Raw genomic sequence first — 27,450 nt, forward strand, 5'->3', positions numbered from 1 at the left:
ACATTCAGACATGGTAACCTTTACTGAGGTGAAGCTGTGGGGCGAGAGTTAAACTCTTTTCCAAATCTGAGGTGAGACAAATAACCACCAGTGGGAGCAAAGGATACCGACTGACATACAGTTACAAGTTCTTAACTTGTTGGACATGATTTTTGTAGTTTTGCCACAGAGGATTGTAAGCTAAGAATCAAGATGTGATTGAAGTGGAGAGTTTCCGCTTTGTTGCATCAGTTAAGGAGTTACAGCCATATTTAGATGTAGTTCCTGATATTAAGATGCTTAAAAATAATTAAGATAAGATAAGATAAAACTTTATTAATCCCTCGGGTGGGTTCCTCTGGGAAATTCGGTTCCAAATAAGCACAGCACCGACAGAAGTTATAGAGTTACAGAATATTATATATATATATATATATATATATATATATATATACACACACATATATAAATACAAAGACATATATAGATAAAAATATACAAAGGGGATAAATAGAATAAATAGGAATAAAATAAAAATAAAAATACAAGTGGATTGCACATTTCAAGTATGGAGTCTATTGCACCGTTGACTATTAACAAAAAGTATTGCACAAAGGTAATTGCACAGTGAGGTGAAGAGGCACTACAGCTTAGTTGTTCCCCCCTCCTTTGTCCTCCTGTTTCCCCTCCCTCTCCCCTCCAGAGAGGAGTTAAACAGTCTGATGGCGTGTGGGACAAAGGAGTTTTTAAGTCTGTTGGTTCTTGTCTTGGGGAGAAGCAACCTGTCACTGAACAGGCTCTTCTGGTTGTTTATGGCCGTGTGCAGAGGATGCCCAGCATTGTCCATAATGTCCAGCAGTTTCTTTAGTGTCCTTTTCTCTGCCACTGTCACCAGAGTGTCCAGCTTCATGCCGACCACAGAGCCAGCCTTCCTGATCAGTTTTTCCAGCCTGGATGAGTCCTTCTTTGCTGTGCTGCTCCCCCAGCACACCACAGCATAGAAAAGTACTCCAGCAACCACCGACTGGTAAAACATCCTCAGGAGCTTCCTGCAGATGTTAAAAGACCTCAACCTCCTGAGGAAGTACAGTCGGCTTTGGGCTTTTTTATACAGGTGCTCTGTGTTGCATGACCAGTCCAGTTTGTTGTCCACCCACAGCCCGAGGTACTTGTACTTGTTGACCACCTCCACCTCCTTTTGGACAGTTGACTGACCAGGTGAGGCCTGTTCCCATGTTAATTAATAACAAATGAAATGGACATAATATCTGAAGTTTCTTCCAAGTGTTTAATATATGTTTTCAGTGTGTTTTGTTTTCACTATAAATTGATCAAAGATATAGCAAAAACTACAGGTGTCCAAATCTACAATCTGATTCATTCTAAAACAGAATAAATAGACTGGTCAGCTCAGCAGCACCAAAAGGCATAAAAAGATCACAAAAGACAACTAAAGTGCATGATGACAGAATTCTTTCAATGGTTAAGAAAAACAACTTCACAGATGGCAATTTCCCAGGACTGTCAACTCTGTATATCTCAGTCTCCTACACTTGTTTTTTATCTGATGTCATTGAGAAAGTTATGTCAAATGTTTCCACACAACTGTGTTAACTCCTAAGAAACAGTTTAAGTTTACTTGGGTCATTTGTCCCATTGCAATTCAACACCCTGTTTTGTATTTCTTAAGAGTTTCTCACTTGGATGGAACCACTTGCCTTAAGTAAATCCAAAGAAAATGTTTTTTAATTGACTGTATTTCATTGAAATAACACAAATGACACAAACCAAAGAGGATTCCTTAAAAACAACAATAATGAGATAGAGCATCTTTAGGTGAAACATGCCTGATCCACGGAATTCCCACCCAACACCTCAACAGAGTCAAAGGATCTGCAATATCCCTGTGCCAGACACCACAGCACACTGCATAGAGGACCTGTGCAAGGTTAGGGACCTGGACACCTCTGTCTGCCAACAACACATGAGCATGTTTAACAAGCATATATGTGATGCACAGGGGATGGTCAACCTGCAAGCAGCAAGGCAAAAGCAGGATGCCACATCCCTAACCTTGTCACCGCCACCGTTTCCCTAATAGCATCCAGTGGTAGCCTTCAAGCACAAGGGAGACCTACACAATATTAGGCAGGTGTTATGAAGGATGAGTGACTACTGGACATTTCAGCATAATCTGAGCAAAGAATATTAAATACTTGAGGGTTTTTTAAAAAAACAAAAAAAACAAAGACAATTAGAAATATATTAGTCACAAATCGAAGGGATTTGCACGATGCTTACTAAGAAATAAATTAACCAACTTTCTGACTATTAAAAGTTTCATTATAAGATTCAATCCAGTGTTTCACTTCACATATCATTTTGAAAATTAAATTGTGTTTTCTAGTGGCTGGGTTAGTAATAAAAATGAAGTCATGAGATCAAGATCTTAGGTGTGAATGTGCGAGTGAATGTGAGTGCGAATGGTTGTCTGTCTCTGTGTGTTGGCCCTGCGACAGACTGGCGACCTGTCCAGGGTGTACCCCGCCTCTTGCCCTATGACAGCTGGGATAGGCTCCAGCGCCCCCGCGACCATGAAAAGGATAAGCGGACACGAATGGATGGATGGAGATCAAGGAATCCCCCATGATGCAGCACAGAATTAAAACCATGCAAAAAAAAAAAAGGTTTCCATCTGCTCGGCAATCCTTCATTCCCTTTGGGCCCACATCATATCAAATGTAACTCCTCAGAGGAGTCTCACTTTAAGGGCACACTGTCACTTATCAGTGCAAAAACTGCATCAATTACCCCAATGTTGTACAGTTACTGTTCATCTCAGATTTTGTTTTGAAATATATGCAAATACTTTACTCATCTAAGAGAAGTAAATTTATTATTCAAACGAAAAACAGCAACAAACAACAAGTGAAATCTTCCTTTCATGCTGAAAATCCTTAAAAAACTAAAATAATATTGGTTTTCTGAACCATTCCTCCTTTTATTAATGTTAGGTATTGGCTTAACAGTCATCTGAACCCTCAAAGTGAATGTCCCTCAACCCCACTCAGTGTTCATGTTGACTTTCCACCCGCCTGGAGGAGGGGGTTGAAGTGAGGGCGGTAGGTCAGGAATGGAGAGGAGCTGCTGAAGTATGCCATTTTCTGCTTGACTTTCCTCACTGTCTTCCTCGGTTTTTAGATCTCTGCAGAAATAAATAATAGAATAGGTGAATTCATAATCAACAGGAGTGAAATTTGTCATGCGAGCCATGTAGAATGAGTGTTAAAACAAAAATGAAGGTACATACCCTTTACTACCGAGGGCAGCTCTCTTCTTTTCCCTTCTCGAGAGCCATTCTTCTATACTTCGTCCAGGCATAATTCTGTCCTCAAAGTCCTCTCTGTGTTGTCTTTCATCTGAGAAAAGGAAATAGCTCATTCAACTCAGCATATAGCAGTTTACACACTCATCTGTAGGAAATGTGCTCAACAAGTAGTACTTGTCTTTCTTTACTAGCAGTTTCTTTGAACTATTTTTTTTTCCAGAGAATGTTTAACTGCTGGTCTTTGTGGTTTTAATTCAGTAACCCCGGTTCTCTGAAAACAGTGAGTCATCTCACAACGGTGAGTGCTTTCTGGCATGGCCAATCATAGAAGCTCCTCCACCACCACATCCAACTAAGACAAACCAATCACTTCAAGGACATGGGCTCCCCAACACCCTTTATGATAGCCCCACCAGACATTCTCAAGGTACTTCTTCCACGTGCCCTTGCAAATACGGCAGTGCAGTGAGATACCGCACTCAGCTTTCAGAGAACCGGGGTTACTCTGGTGAATGGACACTCTCTTTCGAACCTTACGGTAGTCTGTATCTCATAATGGATGTTACAGATCATTCTCAGATTGCATACTCTAAAGTCTATAACACCATACCCCAGGCAGGTGGATAACTCACACCCACTCCAAAGGTCAGTATACAGCTAAGAGCACACACTAAGTATCATTGCTCAACTAACAGCTGCACAGATGCCCCACACATAAATACCATTAAAATGAGATAGCTGATGAGATAGCCATTCCTCAGGTGAAATGAGCACACAGATACTCAGGAAGCTTCAGTATCTGGGACTCATGTGCCATCACAATAGAGAGCAAGCAATAGGACAGTTTCTCAAATATACCAATTGTCATCATAAAGTGAATGTATGGAAAGAGTGTAGAATGCTTGTTTTGGTGGAGATGATACATGAATGACTGTGCCATCTACTTTCATCTAATGCCTCATCTACTACATACATGCCAGAACAGCAGGCATGAGCCGCTGACAAGAAGCTCACGCAAATATTTTTCCATCATAAAGATTCCTTTACTCCACCTTCTTGCTGCAGGACATCTAATGCACTATCTTGCTGCCACAAGCTTTCAACTTTTACGAAGATCAATCTAGGAGGGAGATGGAGAGAGCTGAGTTTCCCCGATAGTGAAGCTCAAATTCCACCATGTCTGGGCAGGAGGGAGAACAGCATCCTCCTCATCCTCCTCATTATCATCTCTGTGGAGATCGATGTAACATCGTCCTTATCTTCTTCAAGTTCCTCTTCAGAATTGAGGAGCTGGTTGAAGAACGTAGGAAATTCAGTCTCTTGCTTCTTGAACATGCCTCCCAGCAAGTGCCAGCTAAGCTGGGTTTGTCACTGGACTTCACCACAGTGTCGGATTATTAGGGACCGGCTTTTGAGGCCACTGACCCTTGCAAATGCCACTCCAGGATTCTGCCTAGCATTGCGCTGCAGTGCTCGGGAGAAGCATGTTTAACATGCATACATATGATGGGTCTTTCCCTGACATGGTGAAGCTACAAGCAGCTAGGCAAAACCAGGACGCCACATCCCAAACCTTGTCACCACCAGCATTTCACTAATGGGTTCAAGTCGTAGCCCTAACCACCAAAGCTCAGCTTTACAGCTAACAAATAGCTGCACAAACACAAGCTTTTATTTTTGTAATGAAAACATAATTGCAACAAAATGACAATTAATCCTGAAACTACAAAAACCCAAGTTTGGAGGCTACCCTGATGGCTGCATCTGTAAACAGTTAAGCGTTTGAGGACCGCTGAGGAGCTCTAATGATCTTCACGTGGAAGAAAACAAGGATGCTGGTATGGAGCCAGGGGACAGACACCGTTTTCTTGAAGTGATTTATGTGTCTTAGACGGGGTACTAGTGGACACACAAGAAGATGCTTTCCACTGCTATAGGGAGTGAGGTTGCTTGCTTTGCTTTGGGGTCCTGTAAAGCGTATCACAAGGTAAACAGCACCATCTTCTGTTCACAGCTTACCTTCCACCTGTCTTTGTAAGTTAAATAGCTCTTCTTCTGTCATATGAGAAAATCTGCAGTTGGAGCCAAAATCACAAATTCCTAAAAAACAGAGAGAAAGAAATTCCACATTTAAATTCATTTTTACTGATACTAAATCAATTCACAAAAATATGATCAAAGTGCTTTACTTTGTAGAGTAAAAACCCTATAATAATTGGGAGAAACCCCCGACAGCCTTGTTATCAGGTTTAAACACGATCTTGGCTTCCATTTTTTCACAGTCACACCCAAGATATTGGAAGGGAAGCTATCTTCTGCAACAGGTTGAGGGTGAGGGGAAGGTGGCAGTACTGTTAGTACGCTCACTGAAACTTTTTTGGAAGACTTTTCAGGGATCCTTTCGAATAATAAGGAATTAAAATAGTCCTGCCTAGAAGTAACAATTTATTTCAGTATTTCAGAAGAAAGAAGGACATCCTAGAATATGCTAGAGAAAAGATAAACACTGGTCAAAGTGGCTCCAACATTCCTCACACTGTTACTGCTGGCCATGGTGTTGTAATCTAGAGTTAGTATAAGTAGCACTAAATAAAGCAACTTTGCTATTGCTTGCATTTGTCAGTAGAGAATTACAGGTCATTCTGATACCTTTTTGGAGAAATTTCCTGCAGGGCTTCTTTTCTTGCTCATCATTCAGAATAGCTGCAGAGTCTGTGAAGAGAAAATGCTGGTTATCATACACAGTTAATTACATATTATGAAAAAGCAATGCATAATTTTTCAACTACAGATTTTCATGGATATGAAAACCCTGGTCTCAGAAATAACTGCTACTCTCACCTCTAAAATTGTCAAACCAAGCTTTTTTTGCTCGGTGATGCTGAACACCATTCAGATGCTTTTTTCTGTTATGCATGTTGTCCTGAAAGGACCGGTCGCAGTAGTCACAGTAGTACCTCTTCCCCATGGTCAAAGTTGTGTTCAGAGTATTGCAATATCACCTTTAAACACCTGAAAGACAGTAAATAGCAAACAAAATCAAAACTGTTCTGAAAATGTAGAGTAAAAGAATATGTGAATAGTTTCTATACCATGGTTAGGGTGACTTTAACTAAGAAAACCTACATCAGTAAGGAACAACTGACCACTGTGCTCACATCTATTAGATTATAACAAAAATATGAGCAAGTATATATGTAAGAAACCCTGGAGAGGTGTGTGAGTGAAAAGGGAGAGAGGCGTAACAGTGAAGATGCAAATAGTAGAGGTAGTGGAGGCAGATGACCCAGGGTCAATCATCCAAAGCAACAGACAGTGCACAAGCGAGGTGAAGAAGAGAGTGCAGGCAGGTTGGAGTGAATGGAGATGAGTTTCAGGGTGAAAGAGTGAAAGGGAAGGTTTACAAGATGGCAGTGAGATCTATGGTTTGGAGATGGTAAAAAGAAAGAAAAACAGGAGGTGGAGCTGGAGATGCTGAAAATCTTGACTGGGAGTGACCAGAATAGACAGGATTAGAAATGAGTACATCAGAGGGACAGCTCAGTTTGGAGACAAAGTTAGAGAGGCAAGGCTGAGATGTTTTGGATAATTGCAAATGGGGGATAGTGGATATTATGGACAAAAGATGTTGAATATGTAGCTCGCAGGCATAAGGAAAGGAGGAAACCAAAGAAAACATTCATGGGTGTCTTGAAGGAGCGGTGGCCCACCACTAAAGAGAGCAGCCGGAAGAATAAGAAGACGTTTACAGCAAAATGTTCATATAAGTTCACGTGTGCAAGCCAGGGTTAAAAATGCTTAGGAATAAAAGTCCTTACACGACAAACTGGGACCAACAGCACATCTACTGACACAAACGCCCGCGACCATTTATTTAGTTGCTATCTGTTTTGTTTTTTAAGTCTGAAACTACGAAGCCTAATTGAAGAAGCACTGAGACGAAACACGTGCATACTAATCACACTCTCAAGCCCAAAACCGCACAGCAAACCATACCTCAAATATTTACCCCTGATGATATTATAGCATGCTGACTACTGCCTAGGTGGCAAAGGCGTTGTCCGGGTACCGGGTATCTGTTTATTAGCATCCGGCCACCAAGCTAAAGCGGAAGTTTCGCACGAGCGCATCCGTTCCTGCGCAGTGAGTACTGAACCGTCGACATGGCGTTGGCTAAGTCTGTCTACAATCTTCTCTTCAGGAGGACATCCACGTTCGCTGTAACCATCATGGTTGGAGCTGTCCTCTTTGAACGAGTATTTGACCAAGGTGGAGATGCGATCTTTGAGCAAATGAATCGCGGGGTGAGTGCGTGTTTTGGGCTTTTAAAGCACCTGACCTTGTACGCAGAGGGCGAAGCGGCGCTAGCGTTAGCCAAGCTAACTTGCCCGCTAAGTCGAGCGTTCTGGTCTTTTGACAACTTCTTCGTTTAGCAATGCCCGTCAGTTGTCTGAAAACTCTAACGTTACATTGCATGTGTTTTATTGCAGAAACTGTGGAAACATATTAAGCACAACTATGAAAACAAAGAAGAATAATGGGACACTGGCTGGGGTTCTATAAGGGTCGATGGCATATGTTGTCACATTTCCATTATCCATTCTTCATGGGCTCCACACCTGAATCAATTCAACATGGACAATGTGCTCAAAGTCATGCCCAGGCTATCGGCGGCTGCCAAGGGACCTACGAGAGCCGACAGACGGTCCAGACCCCGTGAAGATGGAGCAGTGGTTCCTGTCGCTTCGTCTCCTTCATTGATGTTAATTGTAACGCCTTCGTTTTCCTCACTGATTGTAAATTGTTAAATTAAACATGTATTTGTCTAACATACTTAAGCGTCTTGGTTTATCACGTTGAATATCTTTAAAAAGTTTCATGTCCTTTCACCATGTAGTTATTTCTAGTATCTAGGAGCGAGCTCATGTCAACTGCATGTTTGCAAACTTTTATTAAGCAAGTGATTTCTACTTTTGTTGGCATCAGTTCTTGAAGAAAACATTTTTTTTCAACCTGTATTTAACCAGCAAAGTGTATTGTTGAGGCAGTCTCTCTTGTGTGGGGTTACAGAGGCAGCATTAATCTGACATTATTTGATGACAAGAAAAACTGAAGGTCTTGAAGAAAATCCACACAGAAGCACACACAAGGTGTCTAACAGGGAAAAGACAGTTGTCTAGTATATATTTGCAGAAGTTGAGTTGCTGTGGGGTTTTCAGCTAAGAGTTCTGAAGTCATTTGTCAATGCTTAACAATTTTGTAATATCCCCTCCAATGAATGTACAAGTCTTAATATCTTGATGGAGGATGGCATAGATTTTATACTGGAAACCCTTCCTGTTCCAACCCTCCCACTGTTCCAGGCTTAGGACCAGCACTAGGCCAATGTGTCAATGTGTGTGTCTTCCTGGTCTTGGATCTTGTGCTTTTATGGGTGAATGAACCCCTATTCATGCACACTGTTAAACCTGCATTAAAAGACTGATCACCAAAAGAAAAACTATTAATTCCGTAATTTTCTTGTGAAAGTTGTACAAGAGCAGGATTCGGTCTTTCAGAAATTTGAAGCACTTCTACTTTATTATACTGTTAAGCAGGGAAGGAAATTGCAGAGGGAAATGCATACACAAGAAGAAAAGGCACCCAGTTAAATGAGGCAAACTGCCACATAACCACAAAAATATTTGGACCAATTGACCACTATTGCCACACTCACTGCATTACAATAAAACCGGGTCAAGTTCATGTAACAAAAATAACAGTCACATCACCAAAAGGTAAATGATTTTCAGTCTGCTAGATTGTATCAGTTACATTCATTGGCTGATACAAAGCTATACAGTAGATAATGACTGATACTCAAACACACCTGTCACAAGCTTTCTGCTGTTGCTTATTACAGTTTTCCTGACTACAAACTAAAAGCAGGTGTAAAAAATATTTTAGTTATGGAAAATTTATACTTTAGAAAAAACTTGAATACAGACTCACACAAGATTTTGCGCTAACTAAATAACATAACATAAACATGTATTTTGTTTCAAACCTCGGCAGTTCAAACAACCTTGCCAAGTCAACAAGTGACAGTAAGTGATGGGATGTTAGTGTTATTTGTACTGTAAAACTTAAACTTATCAGTTGTAATAATTAGAAGTAACACTTAATCTTATCAAACTCAATAACTAAACAAGCACCCACTATCACAACAAATGGAAACTAAACTAAAACAAAATACAAAAACACTGTCTTAGCCCTGCTGCAAGCACATGTATAAGAAATCATCCTTAAGCAAAAAAGTGATTCATATTTTCACAATGCGGGGAAAGTGCATCTAAGCTCCAGATTCTGACAACATGCTCTCCATATCACCATCATTCTCAGGGAGCCAAACCTGTGCAGAACTTCTCCATGGACATAAAAAGTGATTACGCTCTTAAATTTATCCAGTGCAAGGAGGTCCATGTATCACTGAAGTTTGTGTACTCTCCAAGTGTCAGTGCATCTGCCAGCAGCTACCAAGTGAAGAAATTAAAAGTCACTAACTAAAACCTTTTCAGTCTTGAAATGCCAAAGAGGCAAATTTTGGCAAAATACAACAGCTCTTTATTTAAACACATTAATCAGCTGAGTCACCAATGACTTCATCTGCCTGAACTGAAGATTAATAGATAGGTGCGCGTGTCCAACCATGTTATTGATGAAGACAACTGGTGTAAACTATTGAGAGGGTTGGAGAAAGGCCTCAGCCATTCAAATACATTCCACACAGCTGCATTTGAGTCCCAGGCCAGTGGAGGGCACACTATCACTGCCTCATACTTCCACCTGCAAGAATCCAGGTATCGCTCATGACTCACTAATGGCTCGATTACCATGTGCTTAACAAAACACCAATACCAGGGGTAGGTGAGCTGTTACATAGCTTGAAACAAATGTATTAGAAAACAAACATATAAACACATTATAACAGGAATGCTGGTTTTGTAAGTAGCCAGCCTGTTTAAGCCTAAACCTAATGTTAAAAAGAAAACATAAACACATTGCCACTAACACACTAGCACAGTATTTGTTGAGTATTATTTGAGATGCACATAACCAATGTTTTGGCCTTTCTCTGAATATATTCCATAACACGTGCACAAAATGTGACATTACTGTGTTTACAGTTCAAATAGGCATATTTTCACGTGACAATGAACTGCCAGTAAGAATTTATTATTAAAACCTGAAAATGTTTAAAAATAAATAAGGTGAAAACATTTGTTAGGAGATGAGTATAACACACGAACATTCATTACATTAGTATTTTTACTCAATTCGCTTGTTAAAACCAGTAGGCTATGGCTCAGCCGTCAGTAGATAGCATCTTTTAACCAACCCCACAGTCTTGTGAGCCACAGGCTTACACCCAGCTCGGATAAGTATTGTATTTCAGGTGTGAGCATTTTTTCACAGACTGTCCTGAATCTTGGATCAACATCTTTCTTAATGTTGTAACCCAGGATGGAACTCTCTCCAACCGGCTGCCAGGGCAGGAAACGTCTGTTCTGAATCTTCTGCGCTTCAACTGCACCTCCGCCTTCAATACAGATGTCCTTCATCTCAGCATTTCTTCGCCTCAGCTCCTCTACCTCCTGCTTCATCCTTTCTCTCCCATATGCCTCGACTCTTGCCCAGAAGGTACCGTTAAAATACTGATAGAGTTTCCAGTCTGCCCCATTCCACTGTAGAGCTTTGGCTCTCATCTCAGCATCCAAGTGAGACACGGATGAGCTCTTGCGAGCATTAAGCTTAAAGTACAGGATGTCCTCCATTGTCCAACAGAGCAAATCCTTCAGCAGAATAAGAGACTCCTCGAAATATTCTGCAATGAGGACCAGATGAAAACGTCTTGATAAGTTCTTAATTTCTGTCATGACGTGAGGATCATCAGCCTCGAGGTTGTTATCCAAACCAAAGTCAAAAAAGAGCAGATTTTTTAGATAGAATGAGTTGAAAGCCTCTGGACTGTAGAAGGCCCAAGGGTTGTTCAGAAACTCTGCCAGCTTGTTTTCACCTCTGATCCTCCACGTAAGGGGAACTGCTTTGTGGTAGTAATGGAAGGAAGATTCAAAAAGATCCACCGGGTCACGCAAGATGGTGACGTACACGCTGTCTGGAGGCAGGAGCTTGGACACTTCTTGATGATCAAAGCGCATGTGGTTGCAAACGATGTTGAAACATTCTCCAGGTTTGTAGTCCTTCACCTGGGAGCACAGGAACGGCGATGGGTAGAAGAAGTCATTGCGCCCATCAGGAAATGCAAACCTGAGCTTGTGCTTTTCTCCAAACCTGAAGATGATATTGAGGATGGTGCTGCTAGCTGTTTTATGGGTCTTCATAAACATGACATTCACTTTGGGTGAGCACTCTTCTGAGTGACACTGCTTGATCAAACTTTTGTTTTGTAATTTTGCCACACCGAGGGGACACGTGTCTTTTTGGGAGTCGCTGTAAATATATCCAATAAGTCAGTTTACCGAGTTTATCTTATCTTATCTCTTATCTTTTGTGAACAAAATAATGATTTCCTTTGAAATATTTACCTGAGTTTCACTTGGTTTGGGTTTCTTAAGCAGTACAGCGCCACCATGACGTTGGTCAATAAAACCCATGGAATCAGAACTCGTAACAGAGCCTTGCATTTAGTTGCTTTGATGCCTGACATTATGTGAACCGAGAAGAAACCTGAAAATGAAATCAGAGGTTACACAAGTATAGAGGCGAGTATAGAGGCGAAAGGCAAACACAGCTCTGAATTTACATACTTCATTTGATTTTACTGTTTAACTGCTGCTCTCACAAGCGCCAGACAAATCAATGAACAGCCCAAGTATGCATTTGTGGCAGGAACATCTTGCACAAAACCCTACTAATTACCTCCATTTTCATTTTTTATGGCAACAGTAATGAATAACGACTTATAAACATACATGCAATTCCTATGTTTTAATCTGTCAAGGGGAAAAGGTTAAAACAATGTCCATATGATATACAAGGAGGGAGGTACAGACTAAGCAGATAAGAGAGAAAATTGCTGCATCGTTCAAATAAAACATACAGCCCCTATGTTGACATAAAACACATGTTTATGGTTTTACAATTTCCTCTTCAACAAACAGCAGAGAAGAGAAACAGATCACTCTTTACTGTAACAGCATCGTGCTCAAAGAAAACATCTCATGTGAAGTGAAAAATGACTGGACATCACGTTTCTACTGCGCTTCTGTTATCGACACGGGAAAGATGCTCACCTCTGATTAGCCAGATAAACATTCCAGATAAAGGGAGTCAAGTGGTGTCATGTGACTCTGGCTCTTTTGTACTGACTAAATATTGCTTGTGATAGCAACCCAGGTACGAGAGTATTTGCTGAGTGTGTGTCACCAAGTAGCGAATAAGTAAGTCGAGTTAAGACTTTCAGCCTGCGTGTAAATGGTGTTGGAGTTTTTCTAGCAAAACGGAGAGTGAGAGTCTGACTTACCTGAAGATGACAGCATTAGAGGTGTTAGGGTGAGGTTAGGCTCCCTTCTAGACCTTGAAATCGCATTTGTCCATCCTAGAAGTGGTATCTTATTGGCTGCTGGATAAAGAGGAAGAGGAATTCTCCTCCCACAGGGGCAGGTATGCAAAGTAGCCTGGACCTGAAGGACACACCTCTGTATAACTGTTGTCATAAATAACCTATCAAGCTAAAAAGACGTTGCTCTAAAATGTGTTCAATTCATGTGTATATGTACAAGTATATGTTATGGTCAATATGTTATGGCTTTGATGATAGTGCATTGAGGAAACTTCCAACTATAAGAGGAGGTGCATAACTATAACTGTATTATAGAAGTGTACTAAACTCTGTGCTAGCTCCAGTCACATTATTACCTCTTTGCCAGATTTTCTCAAATTATTTTTTAAAGTCTGAAACAGACTGTATTAGCCAAATATTATTTAGCAGTTTATAATAAGTAAATGCAGTAATTAGTACTAACCAGTTTAAGTAAATTTCCTGCATTTAACCATCGTATCCAACCAAAGGGAGTAGCTGGTAAAGTAAAAAGTAAACACCTTAATGCTGTTTAAGAGAACTTGTTGGTCCAGTCACACGAGCACTGGTTAAGTCACAAAGCATTTTCTTTTTATATTAAGCTATATATTAAGATTTTTATGTCAAGTCAGTTCTCTGTGACCACATACACACTTTATTAGTACACATGTTATTTACTATCCACAGTTTAGAATATATGTAGCTAGGATATACTGTTTCAAAGCTTGCACAAATGTTCATGGATGCAGTTTGGACTCCTGAAAACACAAATCTTACTAGTCATTCATTATGTTTACACTTACAATATAGAATGTTGGTGCTCAGGTTAGACATGGTACAGTTTGGATATAGCAGTGTGTGCTGGGCTTACTGACTGTTTTTCTTCTGTCCCTAGATACTTGGGCGCAGGTGTTGGCTCAGCTGCTGTTGCAGTTTACTGAATTATCTGTTCCAGTAGGTCACATCAACTTGGCAGAGGGAGCCCACTCCTATGTGGCAACAGCTACGGCTGATGTCACTGACATCAGAATACGTCAGAGGGTGATCCAGAGTATTTCACTAAAAGATAAGAGCAGGGTTGAACCTATACCAGCTTAGACTGGATAAACGTAGGAATGACTGAGGCAGGAGCTGGATATTAAATAGCTTTTAGGGAGCAAAAGACGAGCTTAAAATAGTAATTCTTCTTTTATTTCCACAGGTTTTTAAGGTGACAGATTTTAAAACATTACTTAGTAAAAAGCTGTTATTTGATCCAGCTGTCTTAGCTAATTATAGACTGATTTCTAAGAGTAATTATCAAACAGTTAACTGATCATTTGCATAGCAGCGGTTTATTTGAACAGTTTCAGTCAGGATTTAGACTACATCGCAGTGCAGAAGGTGAAGGTGTGAACGTTACAAATAGTTTTCTTATAGTCTCTGACTGTAGACTCATCACTGTGTTTGTCCTGTTAGACCTTAGTGCAGCTACTGCTGTCCACGGTATTTAACTACAGAGATTAGAATCCACCATTGGTATTCAAAGAATTACCATGCAGTGATTTGAATCACATGTCTGATAGATTCAAATTTGTTCATGTAAATGGAGAATCTTCCTCCCACACAAAATTTAGCTCTGAGTTCTGTGCTGGGACCAGTACTTTTTTTGGTCTTCACATTATACATGCTTCCCTTGGGAAGTATTTTTAAAAGACATTTCATTGCTATGCAGATGACACACAGCTTTATCTGCCCATGAACCCAGATGAACTAGTTAAAACCACAGGTATATCTTTAAGACATAAAGGCCGGGATGACCTGTAATGACCCATAATTCATAATAAAAATTAGGTTATTGCTCATGGTTCTAAAAAAGAACTTTATGTAAAATCTGAAATATCTAATAAATATGTTGTGTAACCCACTTTAAAATTAGGCTTTAAGCTTTCCTTTTTGATAAAGGTTATAGTTGGGACTGGATCAGGTGACCATAAACCCTTCCTTAATTACACTGCAATAGGCCTAGGCTGCTGAGGAGCTTACCATGATGCACCAAACATTTTCTTCACCCATCTCTTTCCACTCTCCGTTTACACACCACTGTTGTATTTAATCAGCAGTATTTGTTAAAAGCTCTGTCTCCCATTGTCTTTTGTCCTGTCTCTCTCTCTGCTCTCTCCCCTTTCTCCTCAATCCCAACGATCATGGCACATGGCTGCCCCTCCTTAAGCATGGTTCTCCCAGAGGTTTGTTCCTGTAAAAAATGAGGTTTTCCCTCCCAGTGTCACAAAGTGCTTGTTCATAGGGGGTGATCTGAATGTTGGGGTTTCTTTCTAAATTTGTAGGGTCTTTACCTTATAGTATAAAGCACCTTAAGCAAACTGCTGTGAATTGGTGTTATAGAAAAAAAGTGATTTGAGAATTGAACTGAATTATGTCAGTCTTTAGGACCACCATAAACATTTGCAGTCTGAATAAGAAAAAAAACAAACAAACATTTCTTGTTCTTTTTTTTCTTTTTCTTTAACATTAACTATTTTATTTATTTACATATATTTACACAAGTACATAATATCTTGATATAGCAGTGATGACGAAATAAAACAAGAAAATAAAAGAGAAGACACAAGTCAACATCTCTCATCAGAAATTGACATCTACATATACAATAAACTAAATAAACAAAATTAAAGGTAACACAAATCATTCAAAGATGCTCACAACAACACCTCTTTTTAAAACTCTTCCCCATGATCACAAAAGCCACATGCCATTTCACCTCGCCCACAGCTTATATGATATAATAGTGCAATTGTTCTTGTAGCACTTGAATGAAAGCTGCCTAAAAACTGCTAAATTATCTACGGCATGATTTTTTTTAACATTTTGAAACATAGGTCACAACAGTCCCCGTGTTTCTGCTTTGAACATCTGTCACCGTTCATGGATCAGATCATGCCGTCGATTTCACCGATTGTGAAATTTAGACCATCTGGCAGATGTCAACAACTGAAGCATCAAAACATTAATAACTCCTCAAATGGATCACACGGAGTCTCTCTGTTTGCTGTTTGTTTTATCAGAGGCTAAATGAAGGTTTGCTCCTAGATAGTAGATAGTTATCTCACCTGCAGGCATCTGCAGCAATAATTCCATTTGATCTGCCGTTCCTCTTTTGTGGAGTGGACATGAGAGACTGAAACAGGGATCATCTTTCCCGGGATGCAAAATCTATTGTTTACAATTTTATAGAACTGATTATGATTAAAAACCACAAACATGACTACAGATGTATGCAGTTTTAATATAATTAAAGTTGCTATAATGCAAAGTAATTATGTTTTCATACATAATCCCTAATTAAAAAAGTTTATCCTTTGGAGTGGTGTACAGTAAGAAAAAAAAAGCTGTCTTTTTTAAAATAACCATAAGGCACTTGTATCTTTTAACTCAACACAATATTTAACACAACATGCAAAGAGTACAATTTTTAAAAGCACAGGATGGCTTTTAGGCACACAAGTTGGCCAACTTTGGCATTCAAACCTAATTTCTTATCTTCCACTGAATAATTCAATGCAGTCTACCAGGGAAGACCACCATTTAGAAATACACACACATTAAGTTATTTTTAAAAAGTTTTTAGATGTATGCTGATTTTAAGAATTATAAAGGCCAGTTTAAAAGTTAAACAAATACTAAAATCACATTTTAATGTGACCTAACATCTTCTGCTGCAATATTTCAGCACTACTGTATTGCATGAATACTTAAATATTTTAAATATTTGTCAGTAAAGCTGAAAAACAGTCTTTGCTCTGTCGTCTAGTGAACCAGGAAAGACAAGTCCCAGCTACAAAGAGCAGCTAACACAGAGGTACACCAAGAAGGGTGGAATGCCCAGAAATATTTTGCGTATTGTCTGCAAATGTGATTTAGTAAACAGGCTTGTAGATAATCTGACCAGCCAGCAGTCTGCGCCTCAGCTCCTTCCATAGCAGGCTCCTCTCTCTCTGGGATCCCTTCATGATCCCGCGGTTCTCTTGAGCACGGCGGGAAAGGTAGGGGATTACTTCATTGACAGGGCCGTATGGAACGTATTTGTAGACTGGAAAACCTGCTTGGCCTGTTTTCAGATAAGAGAAGGAGATTCAGTGTTCACAGTCACCACCATGTGTGAATTTGGTGTCATGACTTGGTGTATAACAGCACGCAGTTGATACATTCTGCTTATAATACAAGAATACATTAAGCTAACAATCGCGAATGAAGTGAACAAACAGAGGGTACCAAGTTGTATTCACACATGCACTGAAGCCCAGAGCTTTCCAGACAACACCTGACAGAGGTGCATGTGGGAACACAAATGACTCGTGTAGTCAGACTGGACATTAAACGGTCTTTAAGTTCACAATCTACGTGATGTCCAACTGTGCCTGTTTCACAATAGTTGAAGTAAGAGTCCTGTGAAATCATGCAAGACCCCAGTTTAAACCAGAATATTTCAAGTTGTGAGCGCACAGATGAGCCAAAGTCCTGTTGTGTGCTTGACTGTTCTGCTAACCAACGTAGGGGGAGGGATGGGGAGTGTTAATGTTCAGTGAAAAAAGGTGAAGTAATGAATGGTGCAGAAGAAACTATAAATCAAATTCCTAATAAATAACTTTTAAATTGCAATAAAACTAATAAATTAAGGTTTTGCAGACACTTGACCACTAACAATCATGGGACAATGTAGGATCAAGTGAATACGGCCCCAGTCACACTGGCTTAGAGACCATCCCCCCGACTGATTGTGAGTGAAAGCTGGAGGCTGGAGGAAAATAATTGCTACAAGCCGAGCCACACAGGTCTAGAGTGCAGTCAGTGACATTCGTTATTTGCCTGAAAGTGAAAGACTTGTCTAAAAATACTGGCCAGCTGTTTTCCGAGCTGAAGTGAAACTGTAAAATAAAAGCTTTACCTTTTGAAAACTTTTACTTTGAAGGCGAACCTTTTACATTTTTGGTAGGCTTTTAACTACCACTCGGCTACTAGTTGGAGAGTTTTAGTAGACATAAATAAAAACCACAGGCAATCCAAGCAATTAGTGGAAGCTTTTTAGTGCAGCACCTTTTTTTTGCAACCAGTTTTACCCAGTGCATTAGCAACAAAAAGTTTAATTTGAGCCTGAGAGGGTTAAGTGACACAGAGGTCTGACTCCTCTTTTAGTGAGTTTCTCAGATATAGATATCTCCTTTGTATTGAGGGATTAATCATCTGCAAAATCAAACAAATGACTTAAACAGCAACAGTCTAAAAATATAAAGTTGAAGCAGCTGTTAAAGAAACTGGATGATAAATGTTATGTTCTGTTTGTGATTTATATCATTCACAGGAATAAGAGTAGCATTAAACTTCTCCTCAGACTACTATGACAGGACAAGCGTGACATTTTCTAACACTAAGTGAAGGGCACTGGCAACACAAAGTGTTTGCTGTCAACATGACCTCAGACAAGGTCAGTGACTGCCTGGATATCGTAGCATTGACATCACTGGGAACAACACTTCAGTGGTACGTCTTTGACCACATGACCACACGCCTACATGACGTGTGCCTCGGTGATTTCGCAACATGCAGTTTACTTTAGTGCAGAGTGTAACATACCTAGTGGGAAGCTGATCTGGTCACACATCCCCAGCAGCTGTCCAAAGTAAACTTTATTCTCAGTGGGTGACAGGCCCATTTTATTCATCCTGGAAAAACAAAAAAAGAAAAAACAGAGAAACACATTTTAAAGGACTGTTACATAATCAGAGGTGGAACATAGTATCCCACCACTCTCTGTTAACCCTATAGCTGCTTTGGAGGCTTTACAAGGAATATTTCACTTTGAGCAGTTATACAAGTATGAGTTCAGACTGTTAGGGTTAATCCTTCAGGAATAAAAGCTTTAGGGTATTTGTACATGCTCAAACTAAATCTGAGTTTTGTCTCTGTACATGTAAAGTGCTCAAGGACAAAACGTACTTATCGAGGGTGAACTTCACTGTGTCCTCATTGTGAGTTGCAACCATGACATTTGCTTTCCTGCTGTGTTCAATCTCCTCCAGCACATACTCCAAACACCTAAACAAACAGCGGAGCAGATGATTAGGATTTATGCAATTTCTAGCAGAATCACCAAGCGGCTTGATAAAAATTCAAGACTTACTTATGATACATCCTGTTAGTGGCCTCATAGTCTGGGTTTATTGGATCCTCATATCCAATTTCCTTCGCCCTGGCTCTCTCTTGGTACATGTAGGCTCCGCGAACGAGTTTGGCACCAAAGTACCAACCCTCCCGCCGAGACAGCTCAACATCCAAGGTCACGTTGTCGTAGGCTTCCTAAACGCCATTAACAACACAAACTTAAAAGGGCATCCAAACCTAGCATAAAATAACCACAATTATGCTAATTGTAACATCGGTAGATGCAAAATTGCATGATTAATGTGAACAAAATATCTTTTGTTTTTTTAATATATATAAAAAGCCATATCATTTAAGGAAAAAATGTGGAGAGCTCTTAACTTGTAGTTATATCTTCCTCATCACTACAATCACGAGAAAAGTGTCATAATTATCAGATCCTGTTTGTTCTCTTTACACTGCACATAAAGTTTAGAGTTCAGATGAAGATTGTGGTGATCACTTTCAGCACTCTCTGTGGTCAGGTGCCACTATCTGTGTAGGTTCTCAGTCATCCAGGTCACGGTAGTGCAATAAGCTTGGAAAGAAAAGTATTTCTCAGACCTTGTTTCATGTGATGAGGCACATGATTAATAATTTTAAGCGACAACCCACACTAGGGATTATACAACTGGCACTCTCCACCATTTGGTTTTAGGAATGAAGAAGCCGCTTGGATGAGAGGTAAAACATTCTCATGAAGTACAAATATTTTTCTGGTGGTACCTCGGTCCAGGCTAAGGACTCAAGGAGATTATGTATTTCTGAGGTTGTGGAGCTGTCGAAGTTGTTCCCACTGGACTTAAGATCTGTGGACACTGCTTAAGACCCAGTTTACAGATTTTGATCTTGTATGCTGAGATATAAATACATTTCACCTCCTTACTTATGGACAGATTATTGAGGGAGAAACTGGCAGTAGTATTGGCAGATTTGGGACTAATTTTTGTGTGGTAAACAAACTGATGTGCCACAGTTTGGAAAGCACTCTGGCAAAGAAACTTCCTGTTTCGTATAAAACATTGCTTTAACTAATAAAACATTTAAAGAAACTACTGCAAAATAAAAACACTAACGGTATACTCAGTGTGCTTCGATAGGTTAGTAAGTAGCAACAATCATCACGACACACACTAGTTTATCAGTCGAGTTCAGCTTCATTGAGAAAACTGCAGTTTCACCTTGAGGTAACACTGGTAGGTGTTGAAAATGACTGGCTTTTCTCTGTTGAATTTCCTCTGCATTTCCAGGGTCAAGCGACTGATAGCTGGTTGGAAGTACGTCTGCTCGGCATCCACCATTAGCCTAACCCCGTTCTCTACAGCATGCTGGAGTGCACAAAAACAATTAGAGAGTAAAATATGAAGCACCATATAAAACCGTGTCCTATCCCTATATTGTTGCCCACACTATTTGCAGGTACAGGTTGCTTAGTGTCCTCACCTTGGCCAGAATATCCACTCTCTGCAGCATCCTCTTCATCTGCCTCTCTTCTTCTTCGGTAAATATATTCAGCAAAGGCTCCAGATGGCCGGTCTATGCAACCAAAACAAAAAGATAGTAATCGACTTTATGATTAATATAAAGCCATAAATTTTATCTCCATGTGACTGGCAGGAAAGAGTTCAACATCGGTGCCAGAAATGTTTCCTATATTTGTCAGCTGCCCTCAATTATACTGGCTACATGGCCAATGCGAAATGAGCACTTCCCAAAACAAGTCCCAAAACATGCTATTCTAATGCATTAAAATGTTTTTCTTTAGTGGTGGGAAGGCATAATGTTCCCCCAGGTTGGCAATTTAACTTGTTGCCACAAAGCAATGAAGACTTTATGACAAGGTGAGAAACACAGCTGTTGCTGTTGTTGGCACTTCATTTTTCCAGTTTTATTGCTCATAGCTGCTGTTTCTAAATCGTTTACTACACCATAAATTTAATAACATAGCTATAGATAAATCATAAATTAGAAAAGCCATGTACAAGAAGCATTTTATCCACTTTAAAAGTTCATAATAATTAACAGAAAAAGGTAGTCATCTTTTTCATTGGCCTTTAAAAGCCTTCAAAGTTTGGATTTGTTGGCTTTATAAGCTTCTAAAATGTGGAAGGTAATGCTGTGACACAGTGAAAATGGAGAGATAAGACAACAAGTGACCAAAGGAGGCCACAAATGAGAAGAAATAACAAGATTAATAGCAGAACAAGTACAAAAAAGTGAGAGACATTTGATTGTCGAACACAGTTGTATTTCTGTTATCAACAGTAGACATAAAATAGCATAGATTACCTTTACTAAGTTCATATTATCTTAACTGTAACTAACTTGATGCTCTCCTAAAATCCCACCGCAGATTCTTTGCAGTTGGCCTGAATTAAACAGCCAATTCTCTTTTTAGTAAGGCCAGTAAAGGTTTTGAACAAAAGGTAGTAGGGAAGGCATTAAGGCAAAGGGTGCTTTATGTTTGCGTTCAGTCAAGCATGATAATTTTTTCCACTTCAGTGGAAATGGCTGAACAAACATGGAGTGCCTGGTAACAGCTTATCTGTGTATTGCACAGGGAATAAGAAACAGCGAAGAGATGAAGCGATACCTGTGATCATTCAAACCAAACAGCTGAAATCCAGTTGTTTTTTTCTCCCACCTCCAAACCACTAAAACGTCATGTGATGATGACTCACCTGAAGGTTTGGCACCATAAGCAGATTTGAAATCTTTGTTGTGTCGTTTATTAAACTGTTCCAGTCCAACAGATCAATTGTTCTAGAAGTAAGACATGAGAATATAAAGCCAAAAAAGAAAAAGCTGAATAAAGGTAAAACTAGAAATAACTTGGATGAAGAATTATTAAGGTGCAGTTAAAGGAGATTAATTGTAAACAAATGAGTGACTGTCCTACCCAGACAGGCCCAGCTTCTCTCCAGTAAACCAATTCTCTATGTCATCTTTGGCTCCAACACCCAGTTCAGTCAAACTTTCCTACAATGAGAGTACACCTCAGTTCATTATTGATAACCATAAAGGTTGGAACACCTTAAAAATAACTAAAAAAAAAATGACATGAAGACATCATTTGAGCATAAACTTGCATATCACCTTGAGCTGCTCCAGCTCCAGTTTCTGCTCTAAAACCGTCATTTGAGATTTTCCCTGTTGCGCTGCGAGGAAGTTAAAAAAACGTCTCCATTTAACCAGGACTTCGGAAAACTGGAGCTGTTTGAACAGAGGGCAACATATTAATTATCAAGTAACAGCAGTAGTTTTATCCGAGGGTTTGTAATGGGGTTAACTGACCACAAGAGTAGTTTGTTTACAGAAAAAAATCAAACAGTTTAACTATCTTTTAATCTTTGACACTGAGATGTAAAAACTACTTTTTTTACTGATCAAAACTTTGAAGTGATCAAGTAAAAAAAAAAACTATTTCCTCCTGTAGTCAGACTAGTTCTTCTGCTACATTTCTTTGCTAAATTAAGGTCATTTAAGACTTAAGTCTAAACCCTGTGACACTAAGTTTCAGTTAACAATAAATAAATGAAAAACGTTAATCTTACAAGGAACTGTGGACGACCCAGTGCAGTCATTTTGATAGCAGAAAATCCATCATTAGAAGCTCCACCTGAAAGGAAACAACAAACCTCATGTCACTTTTTTTTTATTAGATTTTTTTCTTTAAATAAATAATCTACTTTGTTAAATTACTTTTTAAGTATTTATGTTTTACACTATTAAAATGAACCCAAACTGTGCTTAACCAGCAGTTGTACTACTTACCAGAAGCTTTAATGCAGTTTATGAATGTCTCCATTTGCATATCACATTTGGCCTCATCTGCATAGAAGTAAGTTCGTGCACTGATAACTCCCCCGCGCCTGTCTCCAAACTGACGATGGGCCTTGTACTTCTTCTCACGATGATCCGCACCTGAAGTGAGATGCAACTTTAGTGGCTTGTTGCATGAAAAAAAACCCTCAAGTTCACCAAGATTTTGATATCCCGACGATTAATAATCAATTCACATACAAAGGAGATTTAGAGCCTAAACAACACATCATTACTATGTAACTATAATGGTCTATCAAAGGTATCCAGTGCATATTTTGTCCTATATGTGCAAATAAGAACAAGATTTTTTAGGGAATTTAGGATTGTTGTTATTATTATATAGCTCATGATATAGTCTGTGAAGCACATGTAGCAGTGGAGCATCACAGATATAGAGAATGCAGGGCAGAGAAAAGTGGTGTCTTCTTGATAACTTGCTAAAAAATTTGTGAAATAGATTCTGAAAACATGGCTGACCAATAACCAATAACCATTTTCCCTTGCTCATAAATGCCTGTATGTACCCAAGCTCTTCCTTAACAGGTGGCCCAATCTGAACGAAACTTTGCATGAACATCGTCACACATGCAACAATTAATAACAACTATATGTATTTTAAAAAATGCCTTAATAAAATGATAAATTTGTTCAAGTTATCAATAAATATTTAATTAGGAATTTGAACTACCCATAGGGCTAGACAATGTAATTCTAACACACACACATACTTACATATAAAAATAATATTGACCAGAAGATTAGAAATTAGAAATCGTGATTTCTTTACTCTTGCATCAGTGACTGCATCAGAAGTCAGCTTTATTCGGGACCTAGATAGCATGCAAGATACCTCTTGCATAAAATCCTGGAGGTGCATGTGTTTTATTTTTAAGCAGATGATGTAACTGTAATAGAGACAAATGTGTTTGTGAAAACCGAGGGAGGAAAAGGAGGCAGTGGAAAATCAGGGATGGTCATTGGAGAGCTCCGACGTATCCGAGAGCCCTAAAGCAACACGATGGCTATAATGCTGCCTTAACTGATTGCATTTGATTTAAAAGGAGCAGTTTAACTGCTATCATTTATCCTACAACGTGAATGGATTATCATCAGAAGGAATTCCATCCTAAAGGGGGGCATTTTTTAGTTTGTTACAATTACTGAGAACACAATAGATATCAAAAACAAGCTTTACTTTATTCATTTAAAACTAGCCACTCTGGTTGCGAATCAATGTGCATGTAACACATTAGCACTTTTAATTCAGCTCCCACAAAGACTGATTTGAAGTAAGTATAAAATAAGTTTGTCTCAGAGTGATCGCCAACAGGTAAATGATACACAAACACATTAAATATCAACCCCTTAAACACTACCCAGCTTCACCCCGCAGTGTCTGCTGAACTTGACATTTCAGCCCCCACAAGATCCAGTTATAAGCAGTAACATCCTGATTAGACTACGTGGATGCATAACTATGCATACTAAACCACCGAACAGCTGAAGCAGCTGACTAGTCAGCAGCTCAGCCTTGTCAGCTTACTCCATGGCAGTTCTTTAGTCAGAGACGTATGCAAAATAAAATAAAAAATAAAATAAAGTTTGTTAGTTTTGTTTTTTACTGACACACATACCTGGACTTTCTTTCTCTGCCTCAGAAACACATGAACTGTAAAAAAAGAAAGAAAGAAAGAAAGAAAGAATTGTCATTAGAAGAGTAAAAAAAAATAAGGCAACAGCAAATTTGTCTCATCTTTGTTTCTTTCAGTCAGATCAATAGCAACTTTTATAACACAGCATACTAACAGTAATAAGACAATGAATAGTGGAAAGTCTGAAAAGTTTAAAAAAGACAGAAGGCTGCATGATGATAAAAGGCACTGTTTCGTTCTTTTAACAGTCACAATGAAATCTTATGCAACCGTGACGATGACCTGCTTTTCAAGTTATGTTGCTACGTGAGAGACGCATTGGGGAACAAAGGCAAATAACCAAGGTGAACTAAAACTAAACTAAAAACTAAAACTTGATTTGAAAGAACATTTTAGTTAACCAAAATAAAAATCAAAACTAGATTTTTGATTGTTTTTTTAAATTAACTAACAGATTTTTTTTTTTTAGAACTTGTAAAAAAAAAAAAAAAAAGTACAGAGGAAATATCCTTAGTGTTAGCATCTGTTAGTTAGCATGATGAGGCATCATTGGTCTTTATCAGAAAAAGCAGTTTAGTTCCTCCTGTGTCTGTTTGTGTGTGTTGGGATAGTCCTAAGTAGAGCACTGGGGGTATTTTCAGTCACAGAATATTGTGTAACACTTGCTAGTGTGCCTCAATGTGCCTCCTGAAAGCAACTCTCATGGCAACCCATGAGGCCTTTCAATGATGCCCATCCCAGCTCTGAAAAACTGGCTCAACCAATCAGAGCAGGGAGGCCTGTCTTAGCGAGCCAATAGAGGACAAGCACTGTTGAACTGCCTGAGAATAACACAAACAAATTAGGTTTTGATTATAAAGCATTACATGTTATGACTGGCACTGCTTTGATAAAAAGCCTAACAGAAGCCGTCTGTGAGGTGATAAGATAAGAGGACACTGATATCAAAGTGCAGCCCAGAGGAATAGTTTTGACACTCAAGTAGGACACATAACTTGAATTTAAGTGATAATTTCCAGAGGGACAACTTAGTACAGAGACACAGGCAATGGTTAACCAAGAGCATTTCAAATATCACAACTACGTTTTTTTGATATGTGCATATGGTTAGTTAATGTGCCGAAGAGAAGAGGCAAAATGAGAGGAGAGGCTCTAAAACATGAGCTATATGCATGGAGACATAGCCTAAATACTTCTGTGGAAACTAACAGTCAAATTACTCATTTAATTCACTATTAAAGATATCAATACAAATCAGGTAATACACGTACTACAGTTTCTCAGTCTTTTAATGAACTTGTTGTACTAACACTGCTAAAATATCCATTACTGTGATTTTTTTCAGTCCTGGGGCTGCTCTTCCTAGTGTGCGGCTCCTATTACAGCCACACATGGAGACAAGTAATGGAGAGGATCTCTCTTCCACAGTTTTCTGATTTCTCTGGGTTTTTATGATGTGGTGCAGTTACACACTTGTGATGACACCATGTGATGTTGTGCCATACAAAATAAACTTGACTCAGCTGGCTTTTATAGATTTAGTGAGCTGAACAATCCTGGGTATGCAGCTCACTAAATCTCATCTGACACACACATATATCAAGGTTTATATTATCTCTTATCTTATATGGCATTTGCAAAGTTATGCGCACCACAGTCCTTAAGGAGAAATCAGCCTACGTGTGTATTTGCTACTCACTCCATCTCCTTCTTCTCCGCTTCCTCTTGTGTCAGGTCTTCTTCCACGCTGTAGTCCAAAACTGCCCCCACACCAAAGGCTACATTTTTCCGAATTAACGGTTTGATGGAGTTGTGGTCTTCCCCTGCCACAAACTGCCCATAGAAGGTCATCTTCATCAGCTTCTCAAACATCCACTGTCCAAGCAGCTTCCTGCTCAGATCCATCAGCTGAAAACATGACAGGGACAAGAAAAACAACAGGTTACTCTGCCTGAGTGGTTTACAGCCCCTTTTACATTTTCACCTCGACGAGTCAAAAGCGGAAACACATTCATAGCGCGCCAACGCGGAGAGTTCATTGAGCTTTGGTAAAGTGGTGCACCGGTTTGGTGCTGATCTGGACGCACTGGACACGTGTGTGTAGGGTTAACAGAGGATGCGTTATCGGGCCGATCAGTCCCGTCAACTCACCTCTTTGTTCTTGTCAACCAGGATGTCAAACGTACACAGCTTGAAGACCAACAGACTCCGGAGCAGCTCAATATTACCTTTGCTCTTATAGGCTTCCTGTGTGTTTTCGAAGTCGATATGGGTTTTACTCAGCGGAGCTTTGGTAGCTTTTCTAGACTGGCTGATGAGTTCAACCGGCGCAGCCTCTACCACGGTGCAGCCATTCGCCTGCTGCTGCTGCTCCTTCTCTTCTCGAGTTTTGGTGGATGCGACTGTTGAGCGGCATCTCGCAGGCGAAATCCGCAGTTTTCGGATGCTGCCGGAGTTTGCCCTGACCAAGGGTGCTACAAACTTAGTGTACGACATGCCTTCTTCGCCTTTCTGAGCGGCAGCTGCACGCAGACTGAGACGGCAGACTTCTTTGCCGATTGGATATTTGGAGTGTTGCGTAATGAGCGCGCTCTGGTATGTCAGAATCGGGAGGTGGCGCCCTGCCTCACTTGTTACATCACGTCCCCGATAGGCATCATGCAAGAACCACGGGCCTCATTCCAGTGAAAAACCTGAAAAACTCCCCCGTCGTGTAGTAGGAGAAGCAGATGGTTTAAGAGAAGCAGGAGGCCTTATACTGAGGGTAATAGTTATTTGATCCAGTTTGTGAACAGTCCCTCATTATTTGGCCATTTGATTTTAATGCAGAGAGACATAATATAAAGCAAAAATCCAGAAAAAAAAGACATTACATAAAAGTTGATTTG

General features: G+C 39.6%; 4 protein-coding genes across 4 annotated transcripts; 1 reads left to right on the plus strand and 3 right to left on the minus strand.

Annotated features, from left to right (window-relative positions):
* Positions 1–1,248: 1,248 nt before the first annotated feature.
* On the minus strand, positions 1,249–7,423 carry zmat5 (zinc finger, matrin-type 5). Its single transcript, XM_084935192.1, has 6 exons — positions 7,304–7,423; positions 6,149–6,319; positions 5,957–6,019; positions 5,327–5,407; positions 3,290–3,398; positions 1,249–3,184 (listed from the first exon to the last, which is right to left on the minus strand). Exons 2-6 carry the CDS (start codon positions 6,273–6,275, stop codon positions 3,037–3,039), a joined length of 528 nt encoding a protein of 175 aa, XP_084791318.1. The 5' UTR covers positions 6,276–6,319; positions 7,304–7,423; the 3' UTR covers positions 1,249–3,036.
* Positions 7,424–7,428: 5 nt separating this feature from the next.
* On the plus strand, positions 7,429–8,140 carry uqcr10 (ubiquinol-cytochrome c reductase, complex III subunit X). The gene is made up of 2 exons (XM_084935193.1): positions 7,429–7,611; positions 7,798–8,140. The coding sequence occupies exons 1-2, from the start codon at positions 7,471–7,473 to the stop codon at positions 7,843–7,845; spliced, it is 189 nt and encodes a 62-aa protein (XP_084791319.1). The 5' UTR covers positions 7,429–7,470; the 3' UTR covers positions 7,846–8,140.
* A 624-nt stretch (positions 8,141–8,764) lies between these two features.
* gal3st1b (galactose-3-O-sulfotransferase 1b) lies at positions 8,765–13,212 on the minus strand. The gene is made up of 2 exons (XM_084935187.1): positions 11,893–13,212; positions 8,765–11,797 (listed from the first exon to the last, which is right to left on the minus strand). Exons 1-2 carry the CDS (start codon positions 12,012–12,014, stop codon positions 10,660–10,662), a joined length of 1,260 nt encoding a protein of 419 aa, XP_084791313.1. The 5' UTR covers positions 12,015–13,212; the 3' UTR covers positions 8,765–10,659.
* Positions 13,213–15,376: 2,164 nt separating this feature from the next.
* On the minus strand, positions 15,377–27,129 carry prodha (proline dehydrogenase (oxidase) 1a). The gene is made up of 14 exons (XM_084935194.1): positions 26,714–27,129; positions 26,262–26,470; positions 24,545–24,579; positions 22,860–23,009; positions 22,640–22,704; positions 22,182–22,298; positions 21,985–22,064; positions 21,767–21,848; positions 20,529–20,621; positions 20,267–20,413; positions 19,066–19,241; positions 18,882–18,980; positions 18,519–18,607; positions 15,377–16,995 (listed from the first exon to the last, which is right to left on the minus strand). Exons 1-14 carry the CDS (start codon positions 27,056–27,058, stop codon positions 16,805–16,807), a joined length of 1,878 nt encoding a protein of 625 aa, XP_084791320.1. The 5' UTR covers positions 27,059–27,129; the 3' UTR covers positions 15,377–16,804.
* Positions 27,130–27,450: the final 321 nt, after the last annotated feature.

Source organism: Perissodus microlepis, chromosome 7, assembly GCF_051167445.1.
Source record: "Perissodus microlepis isolate ML-2025 ecotype Zambia chromosome 7, ASM5116744v1, whole genome shotgun sequence".
Classification (NCBI taxonomy): Eukaryota; Metazoa; Chordata; class Actinopteri; order Cichliformes; family Cichlidae; genus Perissodus; species Perissodus microlepis.

Excerpts from the sequence above, each read along its gene's own strand:
- zmat5 (XM_084935192.1), bottom strand. The coding sequence starts at position 6,275 with ATGGGGAAGAGGTACTACTGTGACTACTGCGACCGGTCCTTTCAGGAC. Across the intron at positions 3,399-5,326 it reads CTTACAAAGACAGGTGGAAG|ATGAAAGACAACACAGAGAG; the intron begins GTAAGCTGTGAA and ends TCCTTTTCTCAG. Across the intron at positions 3,185-3,289 it reads GCTGCCCTCGGTAGTAAAGG|AGATCTAAAAACCGAGGAAG; the intron begins GTATGTACCTTC and ends TTATTTCTGCAG.
- uqcr10 (XM_084935193.1), top strand. The coding sequence starts at position 7,471 with ATGGCGTTGGCTAAGTCTGTCTACAATCTTCTCTTCAGGAGGACATCC. Across the intron at positions 7,612-7,797 it reads TTGAGCAAATGAATCGCGGG|AAACTGTGGAAACATATTAA; the intron begins GTGAGTGCGTGT and ends GTTTTATTGCAG.
- gal3st1b (XM_084935187.1), bottom strand. The coding sequence starts at position 12,014 with ATGTCAGGCATCAAAGCAACTAAATGCAAGGCTCTGTTACGAGTTCTG. Across the intron at positions 11,798-11,892 it reads CCAAACCAAGTGAAACTCAG|CGACTCCCAAAAAGACACGT; the intron begins GTAAATATTTCA and ends ATATATTTACAG.
- prodha (XM_084935194.1), bottom strand. The coding sequence starts at position 27,058 with ATGTCGTACACTAAGTTTGTAGCACCCTTGGTCAGGGCAAACTCCGGC. Across the intron at positions 21,849-21,984 it reads GAGAAGCTGGGCCTGTCTGG|AACAATTGATCTGTTGGACT; the intron begins GTAGGACAGTCA and ends TCTTACTTCTAG. Across the intron at positions 18,981-19,065 it reads ACTAACAGGATGTATCATAA|GTGTTTGGAGTATGTGCTGG; the intron begins GTAAGTCTTGAA and ends CTGTTTGTTTAG.